This window comes from Bos taurus, chromosome 14 (genome assembly GCF_002263795.3).
Source record: "Bos taurus isolate L1 Dominette 01449 registration number 42190680 breed Hereford chromosome 14, ARS-UCD2.0, whole genome shotgun sequence".
In the NCBI taxonomy this organism is placed as follows: Eukaryota; Metazoa; Chordata; class Mammalia; order Artiodactyla; family Bovidae; genus Bos; species Bos taurus.
In genome coordinates, this window is record NC_037341.1 from 76,139,350 (window position 1) to 76,151,454 (window position 12,105).

The 12,105-nt window shown below is 37.4% G+C and overlaps 1 protein-coding gene across 2 annotated transcripts in view; it reads right to left on the minus strand.

The window, feature by feature from the left end:
- Positions 1-12,105, minus strand: part of CPNE3 (copine 3) — a 48,423-nt gene that overhangs the window by 21,838 nt on the left and 14,480 nt on the right. For both annotated transcript variants that reach the window (XM_005215676.5, NM_001099142.1), the window contains 4 exon segments: positions 11,123-11,197; positions 9,798-9,869; positions 5,143-5,226; positions 3,339-3,428 (listed from right to left, as the gene is read on the minus strand). In XM_005215676.5, coding sequence (XP_005215733.1) covers positions 3,339-3,428; positions 5,143-5,226; positions 9,798-9,869; positions 11,123-11,197 — 321 coding nt within the window.

Below are 12,105 nucleotides of genomic sequence, written 5' to 3' on the forward strand. Positions count from 1 at the left end.
AGATAAAAGTCTATGATTGAAAAGCAATTTGCATTTACCCTATGCTATAATCCTTTACAAAGTTATATTAATCATCAAGCTAAAACACTCAGGATTTATATATATTCACCAAGCAAGGTGATTTTTCTTCCTCAGTTCTATGAAAAGTGAATTGAGTGCTTATCAAAACAGGAAGTCTTTCACTGCATATATTTTCATTATTTTTCAAGACTAAAAATCAAACGATCAATAAATGAATACAAACTAGGTCTAGAATTGCAATTCTGAGTAACAGTAAGTGCTTTTATTTGTTTCCAGTACTTCAGTCAATTTATTTTTTTCATACTCAATTTAAAAATTGAGTATGAAAAAAATAAAAATGAGTATCAGATGTATAGATCAAGAGTGAACTCTTAGCAAGACCTATACATCTTGATCTTGAACTCTTGATCTATACATCTGATACTCATTTTTATTTTTTTCATACTCAATTTTTAAACCAAAAGCCCTTTATCTGACAGAAAATTAATGATATCAATAATTTTTCCAGAGGAATTAAAATTAAAGTTAAAATAATATTTTAATAATTTCATTTTTAAGAGGTTTTTTTTTTTAATTACAGAAAACAGAACATTGGATTTTAGATTTACATTCAGGAAACTCCAATTTATACCTAAGACAACAAGATCAGGCTTTGATAAGACCAAGATTTTATTTAAACAAAACTTATGGAAGAGCTAAAACAGTTCATGTTTAGACTGTCCAAAACTTCTGGGAATGCAAAGCATTTTTAGAATGTGATTCCTGATAACTCACTGTAATAAACATATAGGAAAAGCTCACTGTTGCCCCATCAAAGACAAATGTTAGATGTTAAAGGAAAATGTGATATTTATTCTGCTGACATGTGCTCAGATACAGCCTGAGGCAAAGGGTGTAACGATTTATGTCATTTAATTTCTCTTCTCAAGAATTCAAAAACCAGTACTATTAGCTGTTTTAAACAACAGCTTCAGCAGTCTGTGAACCTGAAATGTACACATATATACACATGTGCATATGTATATATGCAAAGAATGCACACATCACACAATACTACATTCACTAATGCATTCTCAGTTTAGACATGCATGGTTATTCTTCTTATTCACACACTCTTATGAAAATAATAATCCATGCTAGAATGGTAACACTGGGACGTTCACACTGCAGCAAAGAAATCACCAATGATTCCGACTCTGTTCTCTGCTCTATAACTCTGTACTACACCTCTAAGCACCTTCCAAACCCCAAGAGAATCGGTGATGGATGGCTTTCTGATGACTGCAAGAAATACAGAACTAAAGAAAGACAGACAGAGATGGGGTGGCCAACCAGCTGGCGCATAGTGAAAACAAGTGGAGAATCTTTTAAGAATGAAGACGTTCATCAGAGAGAGCTCAAAAAATCAGTTTACTTACTATAATAAAATAGCCCTGTGAGCATGACGCTGTGCACAAAAAAAAGAAGTTAAAGAAATATTGTTTCGTTGTTAATATATTATTACAAACAATCAAACTGTTTAGGCATTTTTTTCCTAGCCTTTCTTACCTTAGATCTAATGAAGCCTTAACTTGTTATTTTTAATGTGAAAAGCAAAAGGTCTAGATTTAATATAACAGTAAAAAGTGTCAACCACAGATTGGCCCTCTCCGTGGGGGCTTGCCATCACCTCTACAGGGATTAAATCAAGTGAAGCAGCAGCTGCAGACGTTTAATGGCCCCTGAAGGAGTTTAGGGTGGAGAGCAGAAGGGAGGCACCCTGTGTTCAGGGAAAAACTGGCAGGACAGGTCTTCAGACAGTTAAATACTGTCTGATTTTATGAAGCCAATTCTTGCATCTCCGCATATCTAGAAAAGCACTAAAATCCTTCACGGTCACGACGGTTTCTCATGACTAGCAGAAGCTTCACAAGACTCGTAGAAACCTTTAGGGAAAACCTGTGCTTGATTCCATGTATTTCCCCCTTTACCAAAATCACATGAACACTGACCTTTCCCCTGCCTCTCTGGAACAGTTTCTCAGAGCTCTCCAAGGTGCTGTCTCTGCAGCCCTCAGATTGTCCCAAATAAAACTTAACTCAAAACTCTCACGCTGTGCATTTTTTACAGTTGACCACAGTAGTGTACAAAGCTACTTTTCTATTTATTTTGTACCAAAATTTTCACTGCTGTTTGAAATATCACACAAATCATATTGATCTTTAAAGTTCTCTGAAAAATGAGGAAAACATTTATGGATCTAAGAAATGAAATGGTTTTCAATAATAATAGCATCTCTACTGTGTTTAACAGTTTATGAAACTTTTCACGTACATTAATTTAATCCTGATTTAATTTTGCCATGTAGACATTATGTTCTCCATTATATAAGTAAGGAAGTTAAGTAAGGAAGTTAGATAACCTGCTCAAGATCCCTTAGCTGGTTAAAGGTCTAAGTCAAGACTTGGACTATGGTTTGACTCCAGGTCCCTTCATGACCTTTCCTGCTTTCACCATACTAATTATCAAAAGAAAAAAAAAAAATAAAACAAATAAACAAAAAACTCACCCCAGTTTGCTGACCTCTGCAATACATGAAAAGGCTCCTATCGGGAATCTTATGTAAAAAGGTGACTAATATAAACGTGTCTTTAAAATAATATATCTATATTGGCTAGAAGTGAAAACATTTAAGAAAATTCTTAGCTATCTGCTGCAGCTCCCTGCTTCTACTTTGCTTTCCTTTAAAAACTCTAAAACTAAAGCCATCCAAATGTTGTAGTAAATTATACCTTCCTCTGAGCGCCGGGAGTTGGTGATGGACAGGGAGGCCCGGCGTGCTGCAGTCCATGGGGTCACAAAGAGTCAGACGCGACTGAGCGACTGGACTGAACTGAACATCAGTGATGCAAGTGTCACCACTATCGTGCTCTGCGCTGAAGGCAGAAGGAAGCTCTGGGTTCTCAGTTAAAGTAATACCTACTTTTATTGCAAGGGACACACCAAAGGCAAAGAGTGCAGTTAACCGTTTCTATTCCCAGAGCAGAAGAATCTTATTAAAAAGTAGGGAAGACTTTAATACTCTATTTTAAAAAATGAAGAATAAAATAAAAACCACAATGTTTGATTAAGCATTCAACAGGTCAACAGATCACTCAAAATGTCTCTGCTCCTTTAGACTGACTGCTTATCAGAAACATTTCTATTTTAGCATTCCTAAATATACATAAAATTCAAACTTACATCATTTACTTTCTTTAAGTACTAGCCAATGAATTAATTTATAAAAGCAGTGAGTGTGTATGTGTGTACATAATATATATATAATTTCAAATTACCTTAATAGTTTTATCCATATCTCCATAGCACAGAGAGTTAAGAGAGATCTTAAAAGGCCTCCAAACAGGATTCAAGTTGTTTTTAACAACCTATTTAAAAAAATAATAATGAAGGTCAGTTAGAAAAACATTCCACTCATCATCAATGTTCTGCTCTTGCCTTTCCCAGGTTCCCACCAGGCATACCATTCATCCTTCACCTCTTCACCCACCCAACTTCGTCAGCGAAAATCTAGCCAGGACCATATTATACACCTGTTATATGAAAAATGTGAGGGACTGTCTAGTCAAGATACATTCTGAGAAAGAAAAAAAACTGGGAAATGTATCCAGCCATTACAAGATGCACTTACAAATTACAGAAGATTATTGGTTTTGTTGGAAACCAGAGTTTTCACTGCAGGACACAAGATTCAAATATGGAATAAGAAAAGTTGGGAAAGGATCTTGCTATGTTTGATTTGAATGAGAAAAATGGTGTAAATTTATGATTTTAGGGTTTTTTTTAATGTTTAATATATATAAACATATATACACAAACATATTTATCATTTATGTCCACTGAAAAGGTCTGAAAGTGCTCAGCAGTAATGAGCACTCATACCCTGCTGTGCAAATCCTACCCTCTTAAAGGAAAAATCAGGCTTCCTAAGAGAAATAGTTCATTCCAGACGGGATAGGGTAAGTACTAGGTCAACTGACAACATAATTTCACATAAAATAAGACAGTGCTTAAAGACTGATTTGTTGTTGTTTAGTCACTAAGTCGCGTCTGACTCTTTGTGACCCCATGGACCATAGCCAGTCCATCTCCTCTGTCCATGGGATTTCCCAGGCAAGAATACAGGAGTGGGTTGCCATTTCCTTCTCCAGGGGATCTTCCCAACCCAGAGATCGAACCCAAGTCTCCTGCATTGGCAGGAGGGTTCTTTACCACTGAGTCACCTGGGAGTCCTGGGAACATAATAGCCAAATGCAAACTGTGAACCTGGAATGGACCCTGTATTAAACAAAACAAAACACATAAAAATCGTGTTTGGGGAAATTGGGAGGATCTGAAGATGCATGGTATAGTAAATGATGTTACTAAATCAATGCTAACTCTCTCAGTTATGGAGGTGTAGAGAAACGCCTTTGTTCTTGAGAAATACCTGTAGCAGTTAAAGGTGAAGAGCCACGATGTCTGCTGCCTACATTAGGATAGTTTTGCAAAAGGGCATGGACGTGGGCGTGAACAAGAGAGAGCACACACCCGTGTGCAGGTGTGACCGTTTGATAAATCTAGGTGAAGGACACACTGGCATACATTTCAGTGTCCTTTACAGGATTTTAAAAGTAAGGCAGAGGGACGTCCCTGGGGGCCCAGAGGCGAAGAATCCACCCACCAACACGGGAGACACAGTTCAGTCCCTGGAGCATCCCACAGGCCTTGGGGCAACTAAGCCCATGAGTGCCACGACCACTGAACCACACGCCTGGAGCCCTCGGCCCACAGGAGAAGCCAGCAGTATGAGAAGCCCGGGCACCACCCTAGAGAGCAGAGCCCACTCACTGCAACCGCAGAAAGCCCGTGGGCAGCAGCAGAGACCCAGCTGAGCCAAAAGTAAAGAATTTAAAAACAACTAAGCATAGCAGCACCTTCTCATTTAAAAAAAAAGAAACGAGCACGCTGACCTTGTGTCTCTGGCAGTTATATACGTCTGAATTCAGATGAATATTTTTATAAATACATACATTTTTAAAATTCAGATTACCACAATTCCAAAGGAAACTTCAACCCTACTTTTCAAATTCAGATATTCACCTCCGTTCGATGAACCATTAGCCAGTTTCCATCAGATGTCTGCTTGTGGAACTCTAGGTAAGGATCTGACTTCCCAAATAGATCCTACATTAAAATAAAAAGCAAAGCAATTATTCTCCTCCTAAAACATGTGAAACACACTTTGTATATGTTACATGTCTGTAGTACCTGAAGTTTAATTCTATAGTACAGATAAACATATATATATATATACATATATATAGTACAATACAACAGTAAATACAAATCCCAATACATTCCTCACAAACATAAACCTGCTGAAGTCTACGAGGAGAACGTTTAAGGCATTCCTGATAAATGCTCATTATCCTTACACCCTTACATCTCAAAACACAAGATGGCTTTAAAATACAGTGATCAATGGAACCCATGATCAACACAGGACGCTTTTAGCTGGTTTTCATTATTAGCAGCATTCACTCATTCAAACAGCACTAAGTAGTCTTATATAATCCCATACAGTAGTCGTACTAGCTCCACGAGAGGCAGGACAAACTGGATTCAGAGGAGTTAAAGACTTTGCCAAAATCACACATCTAATGAAGTGATGAATCTGAGCCTTGAGTTCACATCTTACCCTTCTATGTCCAATACCTGTTCGGCAATCCCACACGTTTCTTTACACAAACGCAAGAGAGCACAGACAAGGAGACACGGGAAGTGCACAACAGAAGTGCTTGGAGAGCACAAGGCACACCCTATTTCCTCTGTGATTCACCACGCACAGCTCTCCTGTACAACGCGCAAGCACAGTGAGGGTGCAAACGTCCCCTCATGGCCATCTTACACACACACACACACACCCAGAGACTCTTCCACAGGGAGATAAAATCCTGGAGAGATGCACAAAGGTAAAGATAGTAAGATTGTGGATGACTTTACTTTCTCATTTTCATTTATCTTCGTTTTGAAATTTCTATCCTCCTTAGCATTACTACTTATTATTTGTGAAAGTGAAAAGACATTGGTTAAGCCCACAGGAATGTAAGCAGATACATTCCTAAACCGAAGATTTTTTTCAGTCTTGAATTTACTTCAATATTAAATTAAGAACTAAGATAATATTATTTCCTTCCTCAGCATAGTTTAATGTTAAGAAAGGAATACATCTCTCATAGTCAAAAATAAAAACACAAAGACTACACAGAACTTTTAAAATTTAACCTTCTCTCTAAGAAGAATTTAAGCAATGTAATAAGCCTCTCTATGCTCCATTTTATAAAACTAGGAACAATATTATACCTAGAGAAGCTAACTTTCCCAAAAGCACATGAACGTCCTCTGTCTCTTTTATCTTAGAGATAATCTTTTGAGAAAGGTAGAATATCATTATTACTATAATGAAGGTCAAAAAACAGACCCTGCTTGACAGTTCATGAAACTGTCAACAGTAGAACTAAAACAAGAAGTAAAACTCCCTGAATCTTATCTCCAGGATAAGTTAAGTCAAAAGAACAAGACAGAGAGATGCATGTGTAGTATTAATATATCATGCTACACTTAATCAAAGACTGGGGCTGGGCTGGGGTATGGAAATGTAAATATATACATATACACAGGCGTGCACACTCATATCTACCTATATGACATATACATCCATATCTATCTATTTGTACGTTTATATACACACAGAGAGACACACGTGTACATACACACACAAAAAAACCCTTCGTTTTTTGGAAAATGAAGGATTAAGCCATTAAATATAAATTTTACAAACGAATAAAATACAGCAAGAGAAAAAACTGCAGCGTGGACAGGGAAAGAAGCTAAATTTGTTGAATATACCTTGTTTTCTATTGGCTTTGGAACCATCTTATACATGATTATACAGCAAAATTAAACCCCCAAAATTTTAAAGCAATCTCTAAATACCAAAAGCAAAATTTGATTATGTGTTAATGTTACAGCATAACCACTTGGAGAACAATTATTCCTTTAAAACCCAAGAATTAAATTCGTATAATTCAAGTGGAATATATAACCCTAAAGGCAAAAAGAACTTCAAAGAAAGCTCAAACTATTTTCAGTAAAAATATTTTTGCTATAACATGTATATTTGTATTCTTAAACTGTTAGATATTATATAGGGCAAAACATAAGCAGTTACGTTAGTTTCCTTATGAATCAACATTTGACATAAGTAAAAATAGGTGCAACTACAGAATTAAAGAAATAACAGCCTTGTAATTTTACATTTGAATTGGAATTTGTTATACAAGTTTATGATTTAGTTTTCCTTAAAAAAGAAAAGACTTTCCGATAGCTATCTACTGAAAAGTCCTAGAAAGAATGAGCAACAGCAATCAATAAACATTAAGTACCCCTAGTACCACATCGTGGACTCACCATAGAAAAGCTCCCTTTAACCTGCTAATCTGGGGCAGAAATTAGATAAAATAAGCACGGAACATCTGTCATGCCACAGAGCAAGAAGCTAGCCAAAGGCTTCTGAGACCCTGCCAAATGGCTCAGGAACAAACTTAAACAGGTTCCCCCATAGGTCAAACCTAGGATGCTTGAAGCATCAATAAGTATGAATAGAGTTCCTAGAAATACCAAAAAAAAAAATTTTTTTTAAGTTCTTCTGTAAAAGTCACGTTTAAAGAAATTTATTCTTCTAAAAAATAGTAAATATTAAAAAAAAAAAAAATCAAACACTTCAACTTGCCTTTTCTGGACAAACTATCTTGGAATAAATAAATACCTAATGTGAAGAAAGATACTTCTCTCTAGAGAAGTATTCTCGCTAATAAAAGAAGAAGCAATGACAGCATGAGAATAACACTATTTTAAGGCTCTTAATTGGAGAAGGCAATGGCACCCCATTCCAGTACTCTTGCCTAGAAAATCCCATGGACAGAGGAGCCTGGTAGGCTGCAGTTCATGGGGTCGCTGAGGGATTGGAGAAGGGAATGGTTACCCACTCCAGTGTTCTTGCCTGGAGAATCTCAGGGACGGGGGAGCCTGGTGAGCTGCCGTCTATGGGGTCACACAGAGTCGGACACGACTGAAGCGACTTAGCAGCAGCAGCAGCAGCAGCAGCAGCAAGACTCTTAATAAGATAGTATATCTAGGTAGTTACCATCAGTGGTCACTAAGACCCCAAAAAACAGAACTTGACAATGTGAGCCTCTTGATGGAATTAGTGTCACCACCTATGAAATTCATACCAATTCAAAATGCCACGAGATCATAACTCTAGATTCAATTTCAGCTGATAGAAATCAGGAAATAAAATGTGGAGAGACAAACATATTACATGACATCACAGGGATTTAATTAGCGTACACTGTGTGTGAAAAATTCTATAGGACAAAGGAGTCAGTTTATTGAATAAATCCATGGATGGACGGAGGGAGAGAGAGGGAACAAGAGAGCAATAGAGAAAAAGGGAAGAAGTAAAGGGAAGGGGAGAATGTAAAGATTAAAAAATGTAAGAGACACATTAATCAACTGTATTATTTAAAAAGTCCTTAGAGATACATCCACATTTATGGATGCAGTGATATGCTGTCTGGGAGGAGAGAAAGTAGACAGGGGTAAGGATGAGATAAAATTGGTCATGAGCTTTAACATTTTTAAAGATAGGTGGTGGGAACATGGAATTTTTTAGAAATACTATTCTATTTTTGTGTATGTTTAAATTTTTCCAAAATATTTTTTAAAAGATAACTGACTACTGGTCTAAGATATTTGTAAACTGCATTGTAAGGTAGATGAAAATGATGAAGAATATTGATTGCATTATAGAATTACATACAAAATTCACTCAAAGAATTATTCCAATCCAGGGTATACACTACACTTAAGTGTTCTTATTAGTACTCATCCTAAATTTTGAATGCAGAAAGGAAAGTGAAAGTGAAAGTTGCTCAGTCATGTCCAACTCTTTGTGACCCCGTGGACTACACAGTCCATGGAATTCTCCAGGCCAGAATACTGGAGTGGGTAGCCTTTCTCTTCTCCAAAAAAGAAAAGGCTTTGCTGAATTCTGATTCAATATCTGTGCTTCAGCCGTGTCCAACACTTTGAGACTCTATGGACTGAAGCCCGCCAGGCTCCTCTGTCCATGGGATTCTCCAGGCAAGAATACTGGAGTGGATTGCCAAGCCCTCCTCCAGGGGATCTTCCAGACCCAGGGATCGAACCCACGACTCTTATGTCTCCTGCATCGGCAGGCAGGTTCTTTACGACTCTTACGTCTCCTGCACTGGCAGGCAGGTTCTTTACGACTCTTACGTCTCCTGCATCGGCAGGCAGGTTCTTTACCACTAGCGCCACCTTTCCTTTCCCAAAGAGGAAAATCTAATAAATAAAGCATGGAATTTTCGCTTTTTTCCTTAAGTAATTCAAATACACTCTAAAATATCTCTTACAATAACGTTAATGCTTGTATTAACTCTTCTTTTAAGCTATACAAACTCTTCGGTTACATCCAGAGGAAAGAGGTAAAGAGAAATATCTTCTGCTTAAACACACATCCAGAAAATGTAAATTGGAAATAACACTCTAAATGATGCTTTAGATGATAGAGTTCATAATATTAATTGCATTATTATTTTCTCAAAAAGTGACCAATGTGAGGGGAAAAAAAGATGATATCCTTGTTGAAATCTGCATCACCCACCTACCTTATTATCCAGTTTTCTTGCTTCCATTTCAAACAAGACAATTCTGTTATCCTTTATTTCTTCAGCTGAAATCTATGAGTAGACAAGGTAAGTAAAAGAAAGTGTTTTGGGGATTCTGATACAGTCATGAAGTATTGATTTAGTCTGTTATCTAATAGTATACAAAGTCTACACTAACATAGGGTAGTCTAAAATAAGTAACAAAATGGTACCATTAAGAAAGATTTGTCATTATTTCCTTTATGCATGTGAAATAAATATATTTTCAAAATACGCCTAATTTACACATGCAACTTTCTTTTTAATGTTGTTGCCAAAACTGGATCTTCCTTCTTCCGATGGAAAAAATCAAAGCCATGCACAGCACTAGCGAGAGCTCTCCAGAGATGGAGAAGCATGAGTAAGTTATACCTAGAGAACATTACACATTCAAATATCAGCTCCGCATTTTTCATCCAAGGTAACTGAAAGACTTACTCTACTCAAAAACAAATTCCAGGCTGTGATGGTCCCAAAAGCCATAAAGCTAACTACTTGTAATGATCTCTGTTCCCTACATAGAAGTCAACACCCCCAACAGACTGGACATTCTTATGGCACCTAAACTAGAGCAAACTTCTCAGAGAAATGTGTTTGGTAGTTGCAATAATCCTCAAACACGACTCTCTCAGGGAGCCATTCCCGGGCAGAGCTAAAGTAAGACAGCTGTCTCTTCAGACAGCTGTGACTACCCGGACAGCAACTCTAGAACATTTAGAACATTTAAAAGCATGGCACTATATAATTTGAAATCTAAAATAAGATAATACGTATATTCACTTGCCCAGGTCCAGCAATCAGCAAGGAAAAATTTAGGTAAGAGGACAGGTAGCAAAGTGCACACGTGCGCGCGCACACACACACACACATGAAAAAAAACATGGTTAAAAGCTGAGCGGTTCAATGGCCATGTCATACTACAAGATCATTCGGGAATCAAAACCACTATGGAAAGTTTCTGTCATGCCGAGGGGCCTACGTTTGATTTGTTGAGAGCCAAATTGATCCATTCACATTATTACGTAATTTCCTCCTAATCTGGGAATTGATGCTTCCATCAGGAAGAGGCAGGCATTAGCACGATGCGTGTGACTTTCTTTTAGGCACAGCACAGTTTCCATTTCCGATCACTCTAAGGCAAGTCAAGGGTGGGTGGAGGGCAACATTCAGGATCAAACGATAACGCCTGCTGTAGAATCTCTGTCTGATATACACAGTCTCAGCTTGTCCTCTTGTGCTAAGTCTCAGGAGGCAAAAGACTTGTATTTTAAAGGGTCTTATTTTACCGTAATGCTCCCTTTTCCTGCAGGTCTGCCATTTTTAAGCACCAGTGGTCGCGTTAGCTTCTTACTGGAAACAATCTGTTAAAATCGGAAAGTGATACAAAGAGCTATTTCACTTCAACATGTAAACGTTTAAACTAAACAGTTTTCAAAAGACAGTTGAGAATACAGTATAGAAAGTTATTAGAAACGGAAACATTAAGTTCATTCCTTGAAGATTTGGAGATTACAAAATGCATCTGCACCCAAATGGAAAAGACTCCCAAGGAGCCAATCCTGGCGGATAAAATCTCCCCACACCACTAGTTTCTTTATCAACCACTTCAAATTCTTCCTTGTAAAGAAAAAAGAGGGCCAGATTCTCATCACATATACAAATCCCTAAGCTGAAACGAAACCCCTATAGGAAACAGGGGTTACCTGCCAATTTTTCAACTGACACATAACTTCAATGTATGATCCTCATAAGATATCATTTTGATTAGAATAATACAGTAAGCACACATACTCTCACACAAGTATGTTTCTCAAATTTGCTATAATTTTAGATACAGTGATTTTTTTCCAAAAAATAAATACTTCTTTAATTTTCTTTTTGATACAACTATCAAAGTTTTAGAAATCTGACCAGCTCCATGTTGTCCTTGAGACACAGGAAATACAATGATCTCCAAAAAATTCAAGACTAAAAGATAAACTCATAAAAGACAAATCTTAGATGTCACCCACTGAAAAAAAATAACCTCTCCCTCTGAAAGTCCCATAAACATGGTCACTGGCTCTCCTTTGAAGTCAAACCGAGCTGGGAGCACAATGGTGAGCCCACAGACACACCCGTGCTCCGACCCAACCTGTGATATCCTAGAAAGACAGAAAATTAAGCAACTACAATAAAATATGATGAACATTAAGGTAGAAGGAGTGGAGAAGACCACCAAGTGAGCACAGCAGGGTGACCCAAACGACTCTAGGGTGTCAGAGAAGGC